This window comes from Thalassophryne amazonica, chromosome 2, assembly GCF_902500255.1.
Source record: "Thalassophryne amazonica chromosome 2, fThaAma1.1, whole genome shotgun sequence".
Taxonomy (NCBI): domain Eukaryota; kingdom Metazoa; phylum Chordata; class Actinopteri; order Batrachoidiformes; family Batrachoididae; genus Thalassophryne; species Thalassophryne amazonica.
Genome location: NC_047104.1, coordinates 68506328 through 68531321, shown reverse-complemented (window position 1 = coordinate 68531321; position 24994 = coordinate 68506328). Strand labels below are relative to the sequence as shown.

The 24994-nt window shown below is 38.5% G+C and overlaps 1 protein-coding gene across 1 annotated transcript in view; it reads left to right on the top strand.

The window, feature by feature from the left end:
- tln2a (talin 2a) overlaps positions 1 to 24994 on the top strand; it is a 414558-nt gene that overhangs the window by 215232 nt on the left and 174332 nt on the right. The window contains 13 exon segments of the mRNA XM_034187248.1: positions 3713 to 3881; positions 5219 to 5316; positions 6526 to 6655; positions 8462 to 8614; positions 10773 to 10915; positions 14424 to 14551; positions 17610 to 17673; positions 17781 to 17832; positions 17835 to 17861; positions 17864 to 17883; positions 23842 to 23916; positions 23918 to 23954; positions 23957 to 23994. Of these exon segments, the coding sequence (XP_034043139.1) occupies positions 3746 to 3881; positions 5219 to 5316; positions 6526 to 6655; positions 8462 to 8614; positions 10773 to 10915; positions 14424 to 14551; positions 17610 to 17673; positions 17781 to 17832; positions 17835 to 17861; positions 17864 to 17883; positions 23842 to 23916; positions 23918 to 23954; positions 23957 to 23994 (1101 nt within the window). The 5' untranslated portion in view covers positions 3713 to 3745.

Here is a 24994-nt window from a genome sequence, read left to right as displayed (position 1 = left end):
GTTACAGCAGAAGAGTTTGGGGAGCAGGACAGCCGGTCGACTGCTAACTAATGAATGCTTCAGATTCAGAATTATAGCAGCATCGCAAGCACTGTCTGTGTGATAACATAGGTAACTAAAAGTTTGAAGCAATCATAGTGATAAATGTTAGATTTCAGTGCACAAGAAGACAGTTATTAGATGAGATAGAACTTTATTAATCCCTAAGGAAGACTCCTTCAGGGAAATTGAGGTTCCAGCAGCATTGTATAGCAGCATACAGGGTAAGAAGCACGCAGAGCATCAAAAGTGAAAGTTAAAAAAATCACTTAAAATCACTTACAAAATGTCGAGTTAGATAAGGTTACTGGAGTCTGTTACCAATCAATAGTTTTAACCAAAAACAGCAAGGCAATTCCTCATACAAGATGGCAGATGAAATATGAAGTAAGCTTGATGTCTGCTCTAGTCTTGTTTTGTCTTTTTTTTGCCTGAGCTACATGGCGGTGATTACTGTTTTGGTTACTTCCTTGATTGGATTCTAGTTATTGGTCCTATATATTATACAGATGATATATTATCCAAAAAGCTCTATTTTGGTCTCATCTGACCACATGACCTTCTCCCATGCCTCCTCTGGATCATCCAGATGGTCACTGGTGAACTTCAAATGGGCCTGGACATGTGCTGGCTTGAGCAGGGGGACCTTGCTGCCCTGCAGGATTTTAAACCATGACAGCATCATGTGTTACTAATGTAATCTTTGTGACTGTGGTCCCAGCTCTCTTCAGATCATTGACCAGGTCCTCCTGTGTAGTTCTGAGCTTTCTCAGAATCATCCTTACCGCACAAAGTGAGATCTTGCATGGAATCCCAGACCGAGGGAGACTGATAGTCATCTTGTGTTTCTTCCACTTTCTAATAAATAATCATAACAGTTGTTGTCTTCTACCAAGCTGCTTGCCTGTTGTCCTGTAGTCCATCCCAGCCTTGTGCAGGTCTACAGTTTTGTCCCTGGTGTCCTTAGACAGCTCTTTGGTCTTGGCTATGGTGGACAGGTTGGAGTGTGATTGATTGAGTGTGTGAACAGGTGTCTTTATACAGGTAACAAGTTCAAACAGGTGCAGTTAATACAGGTAAAGAGTGCAGAATAAGAGGGCTTCTTAAAGAAAAATTAACAGGTCTGTGTGAGCCAGAATTCTTGCTGGTAGGTGATCAAATACTTACAGTATTTCATGCAGTAAAATTCACATTATTTCTTTAAAAATCATACAATGTGATTTTCTGTTTTGTTTTTTTTTGTTTGTTTTTTTTTATTCCGTCTCTCTCAGTTGAAGTGTACCTACGATAAAAATTACAGACCTCTCCATTCTTTGTAGGTGAAAAAAACCTGTAAAATTGACAGTGGATAAATTCTTATTTCCCCCACTGTATATGGGAGTGGTATTTGCTCTTGAATTCCAGATTTAAGTAATTATTTGTTTGAATTTCATTATATTTCTGTTGTTGGGGCCTTAGTGTGTCCTAAAACTGTTCAGAGGGTTTGGATAATATCACCCTGAGCGATATAAAACCAAATTAGCAGCAGCAGGACTGGCATCTTGTCCATACCAACTCAAAGCTGTACAATGGAAAAATGATCCAACACAATGGCCAGATGTTCAGTATCCTAATATTTATTCCTACCTCATAGACACACCAGGTATTTTTGTATTTTATATCATTTGTCGTGTATGCATTATGAATTGCTGGTCTGCTCCAGGAGAGGCCAGCTGCTGATTATTTTCCCCAATGTAACACATGATTGATGTGACGCATAATCCTCTTGGTGTGTTGTGATGGATTTTTATTTTCTTTAGGGCTTTGTTGGTACAGCCCACGGCCTCACATTGCCAAGGCATTTAAAAAACAAAAAACAGTGTTGAACATGAAAAACTCACATCAGTTTCATTGTCTGCTACTGATTGTTTACACCCTAGCCGGCATTGCTAAAGCCCCTGTCACAGTGGCGTATTCGGAGAGCTGCTCATGACAGCGTATTGTCTACACTGTTATGAGCAGCTCTCCGCCCACTTCACGTGGAGTTTTTTCTCAATATGCAGCAGTAATTTGAGGGCTACGTGTGTCGGACGGAAGAAATTAAACATGTTTAATTTTCTTTGGCGTACAGCACAGCATGGACCCTTCACGTGGGTACACGCAGCGCCGTGCTACTGTCCGCTATTGTGAGCCTGCCCATGCTTCAACACAGTACTGTACGCCATTTCACATCTCCCTGTTGTTCTTCTGGAGCTATAAATACTGCAAGATCATTGCTTCACTTTATCATACTGGACTCATTATATGAGGACTGTTTCACTGTGGTGTTTCATGAAAGTGCTCTCTCGCTCTCTCTCTGTGTCTGATCAAAGCTGAAAAGAGCTGTGATTCTTTAAAATAAACGTGCACTCGCTGCATAAATATAATAATAATAATGTTAAATGACTCTCTTTTTGAGCTGCATCACACCACGCAATGGAGAACAGAGCACACTTCCACAGAGGCAGAAAATAACACTGAACTGGTTTAATAGCGGTTGTGTGCACACAGTTGCGTGTGCACACAAAATGCGAACACACGCAGCTGCAAGTATGAATGAACACTGAAAAAGGCTGAGTACGCACGTATTTCGGGTGTATTTAAATGAAACACAACGCTGCAGTGAGCAGCTCTACGAATACGCCACTGTGACAGGGGCTTAAGAGCTCACAGACCGAGTGCGTGGATGTACAACTGAGCTAATACATCAGCGGCAGCTATTTTGATTGTTCACAAGTATGTCAGCTCCACTGTCGGTCATTGAGTAAAGTCCACCCCATGTCAGATACACCGTTGCGGTCTCCTGTCCAAGTACTAAACAAGTCCTGCACTGCTTAGCAACTTAGATCTGACCGGCTCAGGCTGGCACAGAGCGGACTGGCTGCATTTCAGTGTTTTTGTGATATTATGCCTTAATACTGAGATAATATATTCTGCATGCTATTGGTTAAACAATATAGGAACCATGCTGAGTTTATTTTTATTGATGATGTCTCAGGAAGTTGCACTGCTGACTGCTTCTGTTGAGAGTTGTTGAGCATCTCAGTGTTCTTCATCACTGGGAAAGAAAGTTATTTTATTTATTTATTTAATTATTTTTTAGCTTCCCATTGTCAGAAAAATAGTTGATAATCATCTCTCCAGTTCGAGTAGTTGTTGCGATAGCTTGGAAAAGCTTTTCTTACCCTGCAGCTCTTCTGCTCAGAGTCTTTTCAGGCTTTTCTTTTGCCCAGCAGGGACCAGATGGGCCATTTTCAAAATGTGATAAATTTGTTGTTGCCTCTTTTGTTTTATGAAGCATAACAATAGCCTCGCTGTGCACAAATTAGCACTTGCATAAAATTGATAAAATTTGATTCTTCGAAAGTGCAGGGAAATTTGCCTTAAGTGTGCGTCTGTGTGTTTGCATGTGTATGACACAGACACCCCAAACTGTACGACAACACAGATGTGTGGAGCTGAACAATGGTGTGAGCTCCATCCTTTCTGTTGAGTAATGATAATCTATTGAGGTCTCACAATTGAGAAGTTATTCTTCCACCTTCAGTGTCCACCTCATTAATTTTACTGAGTTTTCATCACTCCGTGCATGTCACAGACTTTGTGGACTCAGAAGAAACCAAAACTCTTTCCTTCCTCTTTGTCGTATGTGCAGGTGTAGCTGCAGTGTCTCACATCGCCTGCCAAGATGGTGGTGTTGTCGCTGAAAATCTGCGTTCGTCAGTGTAACGTAGTGAAGACGATGCAGTTTGAGCCTTCCACAGCCGTCTATGATGCCTGTAGGATCATCAGAGAGAGAGTTCCTGAAGCTCAGACTGGACATGGTGAGAATTACAAAAGGGTGTCAACCACTCCCATGGTAATATCAGCTGAAATGATATGAAAGACCAACACACCTGCTGCTGTCACGCTGGCGGGTACATTGCACTAAGAACATTTAAAAAGCTTGAAGCCGATAGTCAAACTTAACCGTTGACACAGTGGCTGTAACACCTCAGCAACACCTGTCAGGGAAAAATAAAAAGACACAATGGCAATGCACTCACAATGGATGGATGCGTTAAGCATTGGGGAACAAAGATGACTACTTACCTGAAGAACTCTTAAAATGAAGTTACATTAAAACTCCAGATGGGAGAAGAACACCAAACACTGGCTGTGCATCTTCCACAAAAGCATCTGTGTCAGCATGTCTCTGGACAATGTCCCTCAATATGCACCACTAATTGCTCATCTAGTATATCTAAAAATAACACCTTAAAAATAATTCAACCTATGTCTGCTCAGAAGTTGGAAATTTTAACATGGACTTCTATGGAGATTTTTGGAGGCAGCGTCAAGTGGCCATTCAAGGAACTGCATAACCTTTCGCTTCCATGTTGGCACGTGTAAACACCAGAGATTGGGGCTTTGTTATGAGGCTGTTAGCACAGCAGCAAAACACTGATGGTAGCATTATACACAACCTGCACATTTATGGGAGAAGATGAAAGGAGGTGATTTCTGGGTGTCACATTCCTTTATCAGGTTGCTTACGCTGCCCAAGTCACATATCTTTGTTGGTATTATGGATGAAGGTACAGAATATTTTGACAGTGTTTGGTTTAATGTCGGTTTTCTTAGTTGGAGAAAAAGTGGTATACTTGCCTGTATGAAATTAATTATCCAGTAATGTGATTTTAGAGGGCTCCGTGGTTTATCATGGGCCTAGCAGCCGGACATTGTTGTAAATGGCAGGCATCAGACAAAGCTTACCGCTAGGGAACACGCTAGTAAGCCATATTAATGTTATTATAGCACTGTGTTTATCTTCAGTAATGGACGTGCTCCTCATGTTGCAAGCAGTGGCACTCGTGGAGAACATAATGGCAATGTATCTGCCCTTACTTGAAAAGAGGGACGCACGATTTGATAAAAAGTCATGTTGTAATTATTGTGAGAAATATTGAGGTCTTGACATTATTACACATTTAGCTGTTATGGTAAAAATCTGTGCTTGATTTTCCCAGTCGGTCACTCTGCAGAATGTCATGCTGTTGAAGTGTTTCTTGTGGCCCCTCTGGGTCCTTTTCTATTTTGTGTAATAATTAGAGCTGTTTAATGAACTAAGAACTAACTTAAAATAATACCCTAGTATGGATTTGTGTCTTCACTGTTCCAGCTTCAGACTATGGTCTGTTTTTGTCTGATGAAGACCCCAGAAAAGGCATCTGGCTGGAGTCTGGTAGGACGTTGGACTACTACATGCTTCGCAATGGGGTAATTATGTGCACCTCCACCACTGCATATAACAAAACAGATGCTGTTTTATCATTAACAAGGAGAAAAGATGGACAGTGAGAGATGAACTATGTAAATGCAGTGGGTCACATCGTTTTAAATCAGGTAAATGTGAATAATTTGTGACATTACAGAGAGGAATTAAGCTATAATCCTACAAAAGTTGAAGTTTTAAGCAACCATCAGAGGCAGAGCATCCTGTTTTAATGCAGCACTATGCAAAATGCTAAAACTCTGTTCTCTTTCTTTTAATGCAATTGTCAGTTTCTTCTTCTTGTGTTTAATGGCTGACGATAACCTGCCTCTACTTTGTGGAGTTTGTTCGGGTGTGAAAGCACCCTTAAAATAAGTTGTTTCTGGTCTACAAGTGAGTAGGCTCTGATGAGTGTTGAAAGGTTTGAAATAAGTACAAAATGCTTGTGTTTAGATCAATTTACCTGAGCTTGGACCCATTACTGCAAAGTAATAAGAGTTGCTTTCTCTTTAAATAACTCCACATTAGGTATGTGATTTTATTGACTGTTTTTTTGGTCATTGAAATTAAATATTTGTCTCTGTGCCTGCTTCAGACTTGGGGCTGTGGCATTATGATTCTGAATCTGAAGCATTCAGTAGTTACCCAGTCAACTGGATGGCCCTCTGTCCCCCTCCCCAAACTTTTATGATGTAAGCAGCAAACCATTTGCTTTGTTTATGTTGTGTAACTTCACTTAGCACAAAGAAGGAGGCCAAAACTGCACTACATACTTGTGGTTGTTTAGCCAATGACCGTCCACTTTAGTCTTTTTTTTTTTTTCATCTGTACAATATTGTCTTCATGTCGGTGTCATGACAGGTACATCTCGTTGGGGGTTCAGTGGGTTATCTAGGGCTCATTCTCGGAGTACCTTTGTGGTTTAGTTTTTCCAGCCCATAATGGCTTCTCAGCCTTCAAATGAACCAACGGTAACCCAGGTAGAAGGCATGACTGTGACCAATTACGCTGAGCCAGCTCTCCCCTCATTGTTGTGATCGTCTGGGACCAGCAGGCTGTGATAGGCAGCCGTTAAATAAAGTTTTGTGGTCTATATTCTTCTCTTTCCCCATGTAGCCTGGATACATTTCATCATTTTCTCAGCAGGTTATCAGTTCCTGCCCCCCCACGTTTTTACGGTTTTCACCATTCTGTCCACCTTTGTTTCCGAGCAGGACATTCTTGAATATAAGAAGAAGCAGAGGCCCCAGAAAATCAAAATGTTGGATGGGGCCGTTAAAACCATCATGCTAGATGACTCCAAAACAGTGGGAGAGTTGCTGGTGACGATTTGCAGCAGAATAGGTATGTTAATATCTGCTAATCTTTATTTCCACATAATACAGCCCTGAGTTCAGGGCTGGTTAACTTCTGTCAACTTCAGGGTTCAACAAGTAGTCACTTGAGTAACTTGACACTTGCACGAATTTGATCTCTACACTGGCACACAATCTGGTGTGCCAGAGAGTAAACTCATTGTAAACTGTGCGTGAGCTGTGCTTGGCTGTGTACAAGTGCACAAAGAAAATTTTGAAATGTTTAAAATCTGTGACATGTATTAATATTGTGAACTGCGATCTATTCAAAAACACTGTGTGCCACTGCGAGTCAATGTGTCATCACAGCGCATCTCATCTGAATGATTATGGTGAGATGTTAAATCTATAATAAACATAATTTTACAGATACTCATAAGAAGGAATGAAAATGCAACTGTTTTACCAAGATATTACAATATAAATATTATCAGTTATCAAGTTGTTCACCAATGAATATGGCTTTATACACCCTGAAAAAAAACATGGTTTTCTGAAGGGTGTAAAAAGCTATATTCATTGGTAAAACAACTTGATAACGATTTTATCATATACAGTGGTCCCTTGTTTATCGTGGGAGTTACGTTCTAAAAATAACCCGCGATAGGCAAAATCCGCGAAGTAGTCAGCGTTATTTTTTACAATTATTATAGATGTTTTAAGGCTGTAAGACCCCTCACCACACACTTTATACACTTTTCTCAAACAGGCATTAACATTTTCTCACTTTTCTCTCCTGTGTAACACTCAAAGTTCAAACCTTAGTAGAAAAAAATAGAACATTTTCCTATAAATAATTATGATGGCTTTTAGAACTAGCGAATTAAATTTTAATGATCACCCTACGAGGTTGGACACGTAAGAAATTATTATTAGTGACTCACCAGTATTTCACAGTTCCTTTGACCACGCCTCTTCTTCGTGGCGCCGCTCCGCTGTCTGGATTGGCTGATTACTCGGGTGGTATGAAAAGTATTACCCGTCCGCAAAAAGGGTGTATTGCTATTTATTCTTTAGTGTTTTATCCAATCATATTGGCGTATCATTTATAGGTATATGATAATACAAATAATTACCTTTGAGAATATTCCATATGCGTTCTCCACCACGTCGCGCACAAGAAAAGCTGTAGCTGTTGACAATTCCTCTGTGATTCCGGGAGTGATGAGAGATGGTTTGATCACCCAAGTTCTAAGAGCAAATGTATCATCTGTTACGATATAATTATTTTATAGAATGCAGTGTCCAGCGGCCCAAAGCACGGCATCCAGTGGGATAAAGCGGGTCACAATGGCACAGTGAATTGCGCAGTTGTGCAAGAGTCAAGGTGCCTTTAGACTGTCACTGTTGTTTTCTGCTGTTTGCTTGAAATGATGTGAGGAATTCCAGGCTCATTTTCATGTATGTGAGAAAGTTTCAGAACCTTTGTTTTTGTGAAATGGCGATCATAAAAATTCCTTATCACAATTAAGGCAAGGGAGCATGAATTCTTGTTGTCAAACAAGTGAAGACTTGAAGGGAAACAGTATTGTGACTGGCAACAGCACAATGCAGTGTGTAACCTCACCACCAGATGGCATTCAATGTTACACACTGTAGCTTTAAGCCATTTAGAAATCACTTTGATTAGACTGGCGGCCTGTCCATGGTGAGCCCCGCCTCTTTAACCGCCCTTTGCGACCCTTAACTGTAATAAGCAGATTCTGGAAATGAATGGATGTTTAGACTTGAAATAAGCAGAATGTGAATCTGTTAAACGTACAGTCACACGACTTTTACCCTTTTTCAATTCCAGGCATCACCAACTATGAGGAGTACTCTCTTATCCAGGAGACGGTGGAGGAGAAGAAGGAGGATGGGATGGGCACATTGAAAAAGGACAGGACACTGCTACGTGACGAGAGGAAAATGGAAAAGCTCAAAGCCAAACTGCACACAGATGACGACCGTGAGTTCAGGAGCCGAGAAACATCTGAAATACACTTAAATTATATTTGTGTTGATGCAGCAGTTGATAAGTGCTCATAGGTTTATTATTTGACCTTTCCCGCTGGTGTATTGATTGAGCACATTTTTCAACAAAATGCTACATAATTATGTCCAGACATAAAAAACACTTTTTCAGCCAACTGCAGCCTGTAAATATCTCATTTATAACACCTCCCTGTGGTATATGGAACATTGTGTCAAATGAGCTATTTTTTTTATTCTGCCTGCTTCTCCCATCGCTGCACGCGTTTTAATGAAATGTCACACAGTGGTAAAACACCACATGAAAGTGTGCATTAAAGAATTTTTTTTTTCTGAAGCCTTCACCCTGAGATAATTATTTATGTATGTATTTTCAATGCATCATACTTGTCAGTTACATGTATCAGCAGACCTGTTGGGTTGTTCAATACAGACGTTGACCGGTTTGTTAATTGAAGTATTTCATTACGAAAGATTTGATATTACTGATTATACAAGATATGAAAGAATAGAGTATAACAGAACTGGGACATCAATTGGGAGCTTGATCACAGAGCTCTACTTCAACTTGTTGCTTCGTGCCAAATGGTGGCACAAGGACAGCTTTGATTCTGCCTTTGAAACATTTGTGGTTAACCCTCAGAACCACAAGCATTTTTATTTTTTGGTGTGTTTCCTCTTCTGGCACATTTTTACCATGGTGCAGCCAGTGGACCAGATGACACTACAGACAAATAGTCCATCATTCAGTTAGGTGACAGTTCATTTGTGAACAAGATGACTTCACTTGCACAGTGGTAACCAAGCAGTTAGTATGCTTGTTTCCAAAGCAGAAGGTTCCCAGTTCAAGCCCTGTCCATTCTCCATATAATGTGGAGTTATCAGGAAGTGTATCAGATGTAAAAACCTGTGCCAGATCAGCATGCAGATCCATCTCGGATCTGCATGCTTTGACTGTTGGAAATGGTGTTCATAGTTTGTCTAGCAGGGTGTGCATTGTAAACAATGCTGTCAAGCATGGCTGGGAACCCCATCACACCTTGGTCACATTAGCTACAAGGGATGGCGACAGACCAGCTGTCATGCATTTTCAATCACAGTGACATTTTACAGCGTCAGGAGACAAGTGACTGTTCTGCAACCAGTTATGGAGCTATTCCACAGACCTCCATAGTACCTTCCTATTTCATCCCGAAAAGCAAATCTGGGTGCATTTTGAAGCATCATAGTAACTTCTTGATCCATCTTTGTTTATCTTGAGCAAACCTGGTATACGTGGCAGTTAAGGCCATCATCGGCACCAGTTTTTTAAATCTGGGTGAAATTTTTGAGCTGTTCAAAAATTTCATCCTGATCATACCAAATCATTGCTAGTGTGTGTGTTAACGTTTTCATAGTCTTAACAGCTTCATTCACATTTGACCATATTTAAACGGGGTATTCTTAGTGAGTACAGATTGAAACTTGTTGCTCAGGATAAAACATTGAAGCAGAAGCAGTGTTTGTTGCGCAGCCGAACGCAGCTCTTTTACTTTCATTTTTGGGTGGGTTGCCAGGTTTGCACTTAATAAGCAAGCCTTTTGGGAGTCAAGCCAGAGTAAGCGGTTTCAAACTGTTTTTGCACTTGGAATAGCGGTCTTAGGTGGGGCCAGAATAGATGGCAATTTTGTTTCATGCAAATGAAGAATGATACGACACAATAACTGACAATGTGGGTGCAGACACTGTGACATAATGTTGGTTGGTTACTTTTATAGTTTTCTATAATAAAGTTCTTCTTTAAACTGTCAAACATCAAGCCTCAATTATATTTCTTCGTCATCAGAGTTTGATAGCAAAGCATGAGTTGTGGCCTTCTTTGTATATATCACCAGATATGTCTGTCAGAAAATTTTTACTCCCTAATATCGATATTGTATTATCCCCCAAAAATCCATATTGTCGGGTTCTGCTTTAAATTCACTGTCATGCATGTTATCGTGCAGTTAATCACAAGATATTGGAAATAGGTTTGTTCTGGATTTAATTTTTGTCACCTGCAGATTCACAATGCTTTTTTTCTTGTAGCATATATATTTTGTTTATGTTTTTCACTGGGATAATGTGGTTGCTATGGTTGGAATTTGTGTTTACAGTGAACTGGTTGGACCACAGCAGAACATTCAGAGAGCAGGGCGTCGATGAAAACGAGACTCTTCTGCTCAGGCGAAAGTTCTTCTATTCTGACCAGAATGTGGATTCCCGAGACCCCGTCCAGCTCAACCTGCTTTACGTGCAGGTGAGGCTCTGTCATTCTTCTGTGCACCTCTCCAGGTTTACTTTGCTGGAAGCTGGTCCTAATTCAGTCAAACCACTGTTGTCATGGCAAATGGGACTCTGTGCACTTTGAACCAACCAGATTAATCGTATGCTTATTTTGGCTCACATTTCCTCTCCCCATAAGCAAGAATAAGTGCCGCATGCATCAAAACAAAGTACAGCACATACAACCCCTGGCAAAAATTATGGAATCACCGGCCTTGGAGGATGTTCATTCAGTTGTTTAATTTTGTAGAAAAAAAAGCGGATCACAGACATGACACAAAACTAAAGTCATTTCAAATGGCAACTTTCTGGCTTTAAGAAACACTATAAGAAATCAAGAAAAAAAGATTGTGGCAGTCAGTAACGGTTACTTTTTTAGACCAAGCAGAGGAAAAAAATATGGAATCACTCAATTCTGAGGAAAAAATTATGAAATCACCCTGTAAATTTTCACCCCCGTTGTGACAACGATTCGATATGCACCTCGATACACTACCAGTGATATACAATACGTGATGGTACTGATGATACGATGCAATATGATTCACCCCTGTTCCCGATTTGATGCAGTTTGATATGTATTTGTTAGTGATTCAGTTCTTCACAATGCAATAAGATGCAACAGTTAGGAATGGGTATTGATAAGATTTTGTCTATATCGATGCCATTATTGATCTGATTCTTTTTCGATTCCCTTATACCCAGTACCTCTTGTGATTTTTCTGTGCTAAAAGTAGGATTTACAGGTTTTCTATGTCAACAACATTTTATTGAGTCTTACAGTAAATAAATATGAAATTGGTCACTGGATCCTTGATTTCTGGACATAAATAAAAATCAATAAAATATGTACATGTTCACTGGATCCTTGATTTCTGGACATCAATAAAAATCAATAAAATGTGTACATGGTCACTGGATCCTTGATTTCTGGACATCAATAAAAATCAATAAAATGTGTACATGGTCACTGGATCCTTGATTTCTGGACATCAATAAAAATCAATAAAATGTGTACATGGTCACTGGATCCTTGATTTCTGGACATCAATAAAAATCAATAAAATGTGTACATGGTCACGGATCCTTGATTTCTGGACATAAATAAAAATCAATAACCCTGTGCCTTGTATATATATCTATGGCCACAGGGATGTGCATATTGTACATTGCAAAAGTTTATATTGCAAAGTTTATACAATAGGTTAGGTTAAAAAAATTGTCCCAGTTAACTACACCAGACCTGGAGAAACTGCATTTCTTTCTGCCTGTAAGGTCGAGTGACAATAAAAGTGAGTCTGATGTCCAAAAAGAATGGAAGCATTGATGTCCCGAACCATCCGTGGTGCATTCAGTGTGCCTCGGAAAAAATTGATGCAAGCAGGCAGCAAGTGATGCAACACAATTTCACCTGTCAATTGAATCGATGCACACTGAATACACACATGCACGATGCACTCACATCGCGCATGTTTGTATCTAGATACTGATTCGTATCGTTTAATCTCCACATGCCTGATATATACACGGCATAATTTCACATGGAAAAATGGTGTGCTGTTTGTTTTCAGCTGCAATGACAGAAGCTAGTCGCAAAAAGTCTCTTTTTTTTCGGTTCCCAGTGGAGAAGGGTAGACGAGGCGAATGGGAGACGTCGTGTGTGTGGAGAGTAGCTGTGTTCTCTCGCCTGCAAAACCACCTCCATGCGTTTGAGCTCCGGGTCATAAACAAACGGCAACACGTCCACTTTCCACCACATCGTCACTTTTTCTTTGCATTTTCACTTTTTTTACTTGTAATTTGCCCTAATCCTCAGAGAAAATACCATGTTTTTGTCCTTAGATATAGAGAAATTACATCATATCGCTAAACAAGCTGCGCCTGCCCAATTACTGCACATTTTTTGGCAGCTGGGTAGATGGGTGTTTTTTAACTTATTGACAATGACTGTATTGTATCACTGTATTACTGATTTTGCACTCTATGGTCCCTTTTAATAATCATTGTATTTGAGCAACAGTTTAACAGTTTACTTTTCAAATCTGCTCCTTCAAAGTTAAAATCTGGATGAAAATCTTCATGAATCATTTTTTTTTTTTTTTTTTTTTTACATTTTTACATGTAACAAATACATAACTATGTTTAAGTGACACTTGTTTTGGCTTAAAGGAGCCTGCAGCACAAACCATTGGTTCATACAAACACAGTCTCAGATTAATAATATTTCCATAACTGTTATGTCTTCATGTGCAAATGACTTCATAGCCAGTTATACTTCTATTCCACAAGTCACTATTCTATTACAATCCCCCATAATCCAGAAAAAATATCAAAAGAGGATGAAATGGCTTACTCCGGCTTACCTCTTACGAGGCTGGTTTATAAAGTGCAGACCTGGCAACTGGCTAGCTTATAAAGTGCAGACCTGGCAACCTGCTCGAAAAGTAAAGTAATGCTGCACTTTGCTGTGTTCTCAGCCAGAACCGCAAGAAATGCTGCTTCTGCTACAGATTTTTAACCCGATGGAACACAATCAAACAAGTATCAAGTTGTACTCACTAGGACTACCCCGTTTAAAGATGTTTGAACACGATTGTAGCTGTTAAGACTACGAACACCTGGAAGTGACCACGTAATGATGTCAATTTGGCAAATTGGGATGAAATTTTGGAAAATGTTTCACCCTGATTTCAAAACTGGTCCCGATGATGGCCAAAACTTCTCCGTACACCAAGTTTGTTCAAGATTGACAAAAGATGGATCAAGATCAAGATCAAGATGGATACTGTGATTCTTCAAGACACACCCTGATTTGCTATTCGGGATGAAACTGGAAGGAACGGAGCTCTGTGGAATAGGGGTTTTACATTGATAAGAAAAAGTATTTAGCAGATGTTTTGACTCGCATGTGGTGCTCAGCATAATAGCAGTGAACAAACCTTTGATCATTACAGAGTCAAGTGCCGTGGATGTGCAGAAATTATACATTTTTATTTTTTTAATGATGGATATTTGGCATTAGTTTTCAGTATTTTATCGGGTTATTTTCATTGGCGTCATAAAATATATATTTTGGCCTGGTGGGGGTTCTCATTGCCCTAATTTCTCATGGTCTTGGCAGCATTGTGCAATTCTTATTGTTTCACATTATCACACCGGTGATGACTATGACACTGTGTACTGCCCACCCCTAGCATGGATCATATTTTATCACAATATAATTTTAACAGAATGGGTATTGATGGAAACACTGGAAGTACCTGCAGAAATACAAAAAGATTTTAACAGGTTTTACATTTTTTGTTTATTTATTTATTCATTCAGTCATATTCTGTTGCAATACGTAATAACCTTAATTGGTAACAATTTGGCTACCAGTGGTTTGTATGGATACATGCACTGTTGGAGATTTATGATACTGTGTTCAGATTAACAATTTAATTTTTTTTTTCTGAAATAATGTTATTTTTGCTTATGTTCAGGCACGAGATGACATCCTAAATGGTTCTCATCCTGTATCATTTGACAAGGCATGTGAATTTGGAGGTATTCAGGCTCAGATCCAGTTTGGACCACACATTGAGCACAAGCACAAGCCTGGATTCCTTGAGTAAGCATCTTTGGAAATGAAGAGTGATATTTCAGTGTTAAATAGTCATTATTTTTTGCTGGGAAAATGCTCAAAATGGTCAGTAACACAGAAACAAATCACATAGTGTAGTTGAGCTGTTCATCTTGTGGAAGAGCTTTGTTTCTTGATTAAATGTCAGAATGGTTTTACGATTATTTATTGTCTGGAATTGAACATATAATGTATTCAGACTATAGATTATTACTATTATTTTCCCCTCAAGTATATGGTTGTAGTACAAAATCACAAGATTTGTATTTGTATATAGCTTATATATAGTATATTGTATGTAGCACTTTGAGATTGCGTAAATGTAAGTGAATTATAATTGTATAATAAACACTGTCCATTTGTTGACAAATATATAGAAATCAATATAGCAACAACACCATGGATAACTAAGGGACTTCAGAGGGCATGTAAAAGAAAACGTACTATATAAACAATTCATAAAACTACGAACTAAGGAAGCTGAAAGTAAGTATAAAACATATAAGAATAAGTTAATCATATCATGAGACTCAGTAAAACAAACATATTATAATGAGTTACTTGGCAAAATAGAATAACCTTAAAACACATGGACATATTAAATGAAATAGTAAAAAAGAATAGAGTAATAGAGATTATCCTTCATTTTTTCAGAGTAAGAACTACATCACGATTGATAACGAGTCTATTGCTGAACACTTAATGAATACTTCGTTAATGTGGGTAAAAATCTTGCCAGTAAGATTGACTCATCAACTAATAACTTCTGGGTAAATAATTCAACGTTTAACAAATCTGTTTCAATGTTCATTGGTGGTACTCATGAAAGGGAAATACTTGATCTGGTTCATGGTTCAAAAAGTAAGAAATCGACTGATTTTAATAATTTGGATTATGGCTTTATTAAAAAAAGTTATTGATTGTATAGTAAAACGTTCCAATTATATTTGCAATATGTCACTAAGTACTGGTAAATTTCCTTCTCAAATGAAAATAGCCAAAGTAATTCCTCTGTTTAAAATGGTGACAAACACACATTTTCTAATTATAGACCCTATATCACTCCTGCCACAATTTTCCAAAATTTTTGGACAAACAATATTTGCTAAAAGATTAATGATTATTTCCTGAAGCATAACATCATTTGTGAAGAACAATATGGATTCAGAAGGTCTCGAACTACATCACATGCTTTGATGGACTTTGTGGAAAGTATTGCAACTGCAATTGATAATAAACACTACACACTAGGTGTTTTTTTTTTATTTACAGAAGCGTTTTGACACAATAAACCATGGAATACTATCTAAGTAAACTGCAGAAATATGGAATCAGAGGTCCTGGCATATGAATGGATAGCTAGTATTTCACAAGGCAGATTTCAGTATGTTCAATTCAATATACAACTTCTGAACTCAGGGATGTCACATGTGGGGTGCCGAGGGCTCAGTGCTGGGTCCTTTGTTGTTTATAATCTATATAAATGATATAAGTGGGTGTCGAGTTCACTGAGATGGTGTCCTTTTGCGGATGATACAACTATGTTCTGTAGCGGTGAAAATCTTGAACAGCTTTGACATAGTGGAGAAAGAACTGGAAACATTTAAGGTTTGGTTTGACGCTAATAAGTTGGCACTGAACCTTGGGAAAACTAAATGTATTATATTTGGAAATAAACAGGCACCCAAATGTAAAATTTAACTATAAACCAATAAGGAAATTGAGTTAGTAACACAGAATAAGTTTTAGGTGTTTAATTGATAATAACTTAGCTGGAAACCACATATAAATTATGTGAAATCAAAATTGTCAAAAACTATAGCCCATTTTGTATAAAGCCAAGACCTACTGCTGCAAGAAGGGTTACTTACTTTATATCATTCTCTGATGGTACCATATATGACATATTGTGTTGAGTCATGGGGAAACACTTACAAATCAAATACCCAATCCAATATTCCTTTTGCAAAAAACGAGCCATACGAATCATCTGCAATAAACAATATCGTGTGAACACTCATTCTCTATTTGTGTCTTTAAATTTATTAAAATTCATTGATTTGGTCGATTACATTACAATTCAAACTTTATTTCAAGCGAAAAAACCAAGCCTTACCGAGACCATGTCCGAGTCTGTTCCGATTGAGGGAATCCAGATATAGTTTAAGAGGTTGTGCAATTTTTATGAAACCACCAGTAAGAACAAATGTAAAGGGTTTTTGTGTGTCTGTGGTTGGGGTGAGGAAATGGAACAAATGTTCAACAGAGGTTAGAATGAGTAGTACCTTAGTGAGATTTACGAAACTACTCAAAAGAACATATGTCTAAGTATCATAAAGAAGCAAATATAATTTGATTTATATGGAATGTTCAATTTATAAGTGGGACTATTGTATATTTGAATGTGTGGGGTATGTATATGCGTATGTAGATATATAGATATGGGTAGGTGTATATGTATATAAGTGACTGTGTATATGTTATGTATATTTATGTTTGTAAGTATATACGTATGTATATAGGTATATGTGGCACAGCCCAAGCAGAGGGTCACCCCAAGAGCCTGGTCTGCTTGAGGTTTCTTCCTTATAGGGAGTTTTTCCTCACCACAGTTGCCTAGTGCTTGCTCTGGGGTTGGTAAGGTTAGTCCTTACTGGTGTGTAAGTGCCTTGATTGACTTTCTATGATCTTGGTACTATATAAATATAATTATAGTGAATAGTATATTGATGTGTATGTCTGTGTGTCGACATGTAGTAGTGAATTTATATTTATGTAAATATGAATGATTAGAATTGTTGGACTTGTACTAGCAGGGGTGGGCGCTAATAAGCTTTGCTTCAGCCCACACCCTTTCGGACTCACTAGTTTGGTCTGTGTTTGTTTGTGGAATTGTTCATTTTTTTCTATTTGAATATTTTGTGTGCGAATTAAAAAAAAAAAAACTTTGTCAAAATATAAATAAAATTTATCATATTATTATTATCATCATTTATCATTATTATTGCATGAATTTCATCCATTTCCTGTTTAATTTCTCTTTCAGTTTGAAGGAGTTCCTACCCAAAGAATACATAAAACAGCGAGGTGGCCGAGAAGAAATATTCCAGGTTTGCTCAAATGGCAAGTTCTTTCAAACGTTTATTTTGTATTTTTACTTTCACATTTTCTGCACATCTTATCTAGACATTTCAGTTCTTTCTGATCTAATTTTCAGGAACACAAAACTGTGGGGAAATGGACAGAGATTGAAGCAAAAGTGAAATATGTCAACTGGCAAGGTCTCTGAGGACATATGGGTCTCCTTCTTCCTTGTAAAAGTAAGCTTATTTTTTAATATTTCACAATAACAGATTGAGTATGATTACACACACTAGATCATGTTTATTTATTTGCACCTCAGTTTTTAAGGTGAAAGGACAACATGGGGAAGAGCTTACGGAATCATGAGGTTGTTAGAAAAAAGTGTGCGAAGTTGATACCCTTTGCACAAAGAAGGAAGGTCCAAGTCTTTAGAGTCCTATGTGTTATAGTATAACTACAACCCCTGGCAAAAATTATGGAATCACCGGCCTCGGAGGATGTTCATTCAGTTGTTTAATTTTCTAGAAAAAAAAGCAGATCACAGACATGACACAAAACTAAAGTCATTTCAAATGGCAACTTTCTGGCTTTAAGAAACACTAAGAAACCAAGAAAAAAAATTGTCAGTCAGTAATGGTTACTTTTTTAGACCAAGCAGAGGAAAAAAAAAATATGGAATCACTCAATTCTGAGGAAAAAATTATGGAATCATGCAAAACAAAAGAATGCTCCAACACATCACTGATATTTTGTTGCACCACCTCTGGCGTTTATAACAGCTTGTGTCTCTGAGGCATGGACTTAATGAGTGACAAACAGTACTCTTCATCAATCTGGCTCCAACTTTCTCTGATTACTGTTGCCAGATCAGCTTTGCAGGTTGGAGCCTTGTCATGGACCATTTTCTTCAACTTCCACCAAAGATTTTCAATTGGATTAAGATCTGGACTATTTGCAGGCCATGACATTGACCCTATGTGTCTTTTTGCAAGGAATGTTTTCACAGTTTTTGCTCTATGGCAAGATGCATTATCATCTTGAAAAATGATTTCATCATCCCAAACATCCTTTCAATTGATGGGATAAGAAAAGTATCCAAAATATCAACTGTAAACTTGTGCATTTATTGATGTAATGGCACCATCTCCCCAGTGCCTTTACTGACATGCAGCCCCATATCATCAATGATGGAAATTTACATGTTCTCTTCAGGTAGTCATCTTTATAAATCTCATTGGAACGGCACCAAACAAAAGTTCCAGCATCAATCACCCTTGCCCCAATGCAGATTCGAGATTCATCACTGAATATGATTTATTCCAGTCAATCCACAGTCACGATTGCTTTTCCTTAGCCCATTGTAACCTTGTTTTTTTCTGTTTAGGTGTAATGATGGCTTTTGTTTAGATTTCTGTATGTAAATCCCATTTCCTTAGGCGGTTTCTGACAGTTCGGTCACAGACATTGACTCCAGTTCCTCCCATTCGTTCCTCATTGTTTTTGTTGTGCATTTTCGATTTTTTGAGATATAACATATTGCTTTAAGTTTTCTGTCTTGACGCTTTGATGTCTTCCTTGGTCTACCAGTATGTTTGCCTTTAACAACCTTCCCATGTTGTTTGTATTGGTCCAGAGTTAGACACAGCTGACTGGAACAACCAACATCTTTTGCAACATTGCGTGATGATTTACCCTCTTTTAAGAGTTTGATAATCCTCTCCTTTGTTTCAATTGACATCTCTCGTGTTGGAGCCATGATTCATGTCACTCCACTTGGTTGCAACAGCTCTCCAAGGTGTGATCATTCCTTTTTAGATGCAGGACTAACGAGCAGATCTGATTTGATGCAGGTGTTAGTTTTGGGGATCAAATTTACAGGGTGATTCCATAATTTTTTCCTCAGGACTGAGTGAGTCCATATTTTTTCCCTCTGCTTGGTCTAAAAAAGTAACCGTTACTGACTGCCACAATTTTTTTCCTGATTCTTATAGTGTTTCTTAAAGCCAGAAAGTTGCCATTTGAAATAACTTTAGTTTTATGTCATGTCTGTGATCTGTTTTTTTCCTACAAATTAAACAACTGAATGAACATCTTCCGAGGCCGTGTGGTTCATAATTTTTGCCAGGGGTGTATATGGCTTTGAGACTTGGACTCTAAGCAGTGACCAAAGCTGATGACTAGATGTCTTCAGTACTATGAGGGTGTTTTTTTTTTTTTTTTTGCACTTGGGCTGAAATGAGCTGGAATGTTTGTACTCAAACAAATGGTTACTTGGGAGAAGATAAGATAGACGCCCTGGCATCATGAAGGAGTACCAACTGCCACATTTTGGCCATGTACTTGTAGTGCATTTCTGTGTGGACCCAGTATGTAGGTCCCTCAGTGTTGAGAATCTTACCAGCTGGAAAAGGCCAAAGGCTTGTTAATTTGTAAATGTAGAAAAGCCCAAGGACTGGAGTTGTGATTTAGCATTAGCTGTAAACTCTTTGTGCATCAGATCAGCTGCAAAGTTTTTGTACTATGTTTTATTGCATTGTCCCTGTCAAATAAATAAAATGTATCAGCTGGCCAACAAGGCCATTAACCTTTCAAAGTTACTGACTGACACACTGTTGTTGATCTGTGTCAATAACAGACTTCTTAAAGCAAAGGACTGCATAATGTGCTTTTATAACAGCACCGTGCCCCTGTGCTGAAGCAGCCGTGCTGACTGACTGCTTGCTCTGCATCTGTGAAACGAAGCGAGAAGACAGAACTGTTCATACAAATGCTATGTGGTTCTGTAGTGTAGTGGTTGTGGCGACACATGGCAGTTGCGCATGCAACCAGACCTGACCCGACCTTCTCTTTTATCCATGACTGACAGTTACTTCTATCCGTTGCACCCAATGTTAAAAGGACACACGGTCGCACGTTATTTAATGTCCCAGTTAGCAACACAGCATCAATGTATTCACAATTGTAAGTTTATCCACGCACATGCGGTAATAATTAGTGGTCGCTTTTGTATTTTATTGCTAATTATTCCTGTCATTTAGCGAATCAGCAGGTGCAATTCTGGAAAACATCTTACTATACACTTCTCTGCGTGTGACATAAGTTTTAGGAAAAGCAGAAACATCCTGATGGCGAACAGAGTGAAACAAACGCTGCTATGTCCAATAATGAAGCTGCTGAGCTTTTATTTAAAAGTGATGGCTCAGAATTACCTAGGAGACCGAGAAGAGATGACACACTTCATCTCGAAACTCTTAACTTTTTCAGAGTTTGTCAGATTTTGGAACCTACGTGTGGTGACGCTACTGTCGGTGTCACAGGATGCTATTTTACTGCAGGTGTGAACATAATTTAATTAATTCATTAATTAATTTAATCATCTTATACACGCCAATCACAACAAGGTTGCCTCAGGCCTTCTCACATAGGACCAGTTCAAAATAAAATTTAAAATAAGTAAATACAAAATTTCAAATACATAATTAAAACACAAGAAAAGGAATAAAAGAGATAAAAAAAATAAAGGCTATTCATAAGAAAGAGAATAAAATATGTTTTGAGTCTTGACTTAAAATGTCCACAGAACTAGACTGCCTCAGGTCGCAGGGAGACTGTTCCACAGAGCTAATGGCCATGCAGGTGTACTAAGTCTTCTCACGACTGCTGCTTTTACTGTGACTTGCATCAAAATTACACAGTTACTACTTAAAAACAAGTCATCTTAAACACGACATCACACTTAAGTAAACTTTTGAATTATTCTGTGCTCCATTCCTAATGTTAGCAGCTACATTCCATTCAAGCGCACACTGGGACGTTGTCCTCAAAGCTACGTAAACGCTGTTGGAAATGAAAAGTGAGTACTCATGAGTACTTTTTCAGAGCAGTATCCGTAGCTGGTTGTTGCAAATGCCGTATACTTTGAAACCGGTCACGGAGTGCACAAAGTAATCCTGGTCTATCATCGGATGGTTGCTCTAAGCCTAAATCTAAGCTGTTATGATTTTGGTTGCAACATTTCCTTTAAACAGAAACAGAACTCCCTATATTGTGTATTTCAAAATCTCTCCACTTAAACTGTTGCCCTTGTTTGTTCTACAAGCTTGTGGCACACTACTAAGACTGCTGTTTGATGTCTGCTGACAGCATTGTGCGTCCATTTTCCAAAGTGTTGCTGTCGTGTCATCCAGGCAGAGAGCTGCACGAATGTGGTGAATGTAGGAAGGTAAAGTTAATCCTCCACAGTTCAAAGTGAGGGCAAAATCAAGTTTAGCATATTTTTCTAATTTTTTACTCACTTTTAAATGGCCCTGTCTGCCTTGTTTCACTTAGGAATATGTCACATTTCAGAAGCCGACGATGCTTTGTGTTCCTTTTCTTCCTCTACTTTTCTTGATATAAATGACAAGTTGAGGTTATCTGTGCATGACACTGAAATATTTTCTCTTGAAATTCAGTTATGTTTTAGGACGTGAATTGGAAAGCAACACTAGAACGGAGGCGTGTTTTAAAGTGCTTACTCTGAATTGAGCCACAAGAAAAATGTGTGGACATCCTTGGAAACTAGTATTCCTCATGTCCTTACAAATAGTGAAGGTATGGTTTTCTTTTGTTAACCTATGTCTTTAAATATGAGAAATCGGAAGTGTAATAGTTACACTGACATTTTTAGTCCACTGACTTTCCCTTTCTGTCTCACATGCTGTCAAACACAGTTGTCCATGCACACGCGCGCGCACACACACACACACACACACACACACACACCTCATCTTCCAGGGGTTCGCTGTGGCCCTGGAAGGAAACCCAAAGTTTTCTGTCCAGTGAAGTGCGGTTCAGTCTGATTATTTCACACAGAAGGGGAGAAAGCAACGGCATCTCAGGCAAACATGGAACGCTCCCAAATAGTTCAGCTACCAGCAGGTAGCTCCTATTATGAAGAATTTTCAGTTGTACCTGTGCAGCTGCAGTAATTGAAGTGTCAGACTTCTTTTTTTCCCCCTCACTATGTCATTTGTTGTAAGCAGCCATGCTGCATAACTCCATGTGAAACCTAACTGTCGGCTACGATGAATTGATTTCCACATTTGTCACATTTTCTGACATTTTAAAGTTGTCATAGAAAAGCAGATGATATGTGATATGATGTGATAAGATGATATGATATGTTTTTAAATGGTGTTTTATATATGAGTGCATACCTGTTGCTGATTTTTATTTTTCACCACATGTGGAGGAAGGCAGATGATGAAGTATTCAAAAAGTATCTTAGAATGGAATACAGCATTTATGTCTGAGGGGTTAAGACTCAAGACCAAGATTCAAGCTTTATTGACTTCCTGAACTCAGACATCAAAGTGTATCTGTATGTGGTGAAAGTGTTGAAATTGTAGAGACATTTGCTTATCTTTGCTGTGACATGTCATGTCTCTGGGTCCTTGGCATTTGACATCGAGAGACACCTGGGATGAGCTCATAGAGTCATGAGGTTACTGGATAGAGGTGTTTGGTGATGCTGATACCTTTGCAGGATAATAAAGCTCCAACTCTCAGGTTTTGCTAATTCCTGTCTTACAGAATGGTTGTGAGAATTGAACACTAGCTAGTGAGCTCAGACTAAGGCTGGATATCTTTGGTACTAGGTCTCTTCAAAGGATCCTAGTGGAACGTTGGGATATCTTTGTGTCAGAGTTATAGGCTTCTGTAGCTACAAATGGAGAAACTACCCACAGGAAGACCTTTGTCTGCTGGATCAGCATTTATACAGTTCCATGGTTTAGGTTTTTTATTTTTTCCTGTTGTTACAAAGTCCTTCTTTGTTCCACCATGAAGCTGTGATGCAACAGACCAAAGTCACTACTTCTGCAACCCTTTATGTTGGCTTTGATGTTGAGATTTGTTCTTGGCACGAGTTAAAACGGAAGGATTTTAGATATTTTCATACAGAGAAGCCTGACATCTTTTCTAAATAGCATAAAGAAATTAAAATTTCTAATTAAAATGGCCAAGGGAGAGTATGATGACTGTCTATATCCGCTGCATGTAGGTTTAGATTTAGTTATTCATCCTAATCGGGATTATTCACTACATAGTCACAGGACATGTTGTCAGTAATAATCAGTAATAGTCTCCAAAATGCAATTAAGAAATAAAACCTTCCTGTCACTGAGGTGAATGTAAATGTGTGTGTTTTGCAGGAAAAGATGAAGAGTAAAACAAGCTGGTGCGCGACTCTTGGGAATAACCAAGAGTCTGTGATGAGAGTGGACGAGGAAAACCAAAGATGTGGTTCAGGAGTGGCCACTTACCACGTTAAGCGGTGGGCAGCTTCACCCAAGAGCTTCACGCTGGTAAGTTTCAGTGCATCATGCAGTAACTGTGTGCACGGAATGCAGTGCATCTGCACCAGTTAATTATGGACATGTCCAAGATCTGGACCTGATACATTACAGTTCAGCTGTGCTTTTGGAATGTTTGTAACTTCATGTATTGCACTTTTAGAGGTCATAGTATACACCTTTAGAACAAGCCCGTATAGGTCAGCTGAGGTTTTAAAAAAGCCAAAATACCTGTTAACTTTGAGTTGACTTGTCCAAAATAAAACACACTCTCCTCTCTACGAAATGGTGTGTTTCTGGACTTGTTGCATATTATTCCCACAACATCTAACCTTATTGGCTCGTGTAGATGGAGGGGAAACGCCGCCCCTTGTCTTCAGCCCACAGTTGTTCTGTACCTGGTGGAGCCTCACTCCTTTGTTCACTGGACTTTCTGTTCAAATGAAACCAGCTCAAACCAGTTGACATGTACTGTATACTCAAATAGATAACAAAAACTCACTAATCGAATATACATATTTTCATGGATAAATTGACTGAAATGTGCAACACATTTAAATAATAAGCTTTTATTTGTCTATGGAGACTTTAATATAGATTTCCTAAATCCTCATGGTCAGTTACAAATAACAGAGTTCATAACCCTGTGTTTTACTCGTATATGGGATTGTACCCAGTGATCACACATCCAGCTAGGATAACTACGAATACATCAACACTTATCAACAATTTATTAACAAATGCTACTGTAAGGAACATAACAGGTGGACTACTCATTAGTGATGTCAGTGATCATTTACCGGTTTCGTAGCTTTCAAATCATCAGTTGATAAAAATGAGCAAAAGGAAACCTTAAATCTCAAAAGGAAAATAACTGATGTTACTATTGAGAACCTGAGGATATTGACAAATCATGTGAATTATTATTTGTATTATTTCCAACTTGTATGACAAACATTGCCCATTTGCTTTGTCACTGTTGTCAGTATCTCTCCTCTGGCTGGCGTTCAAA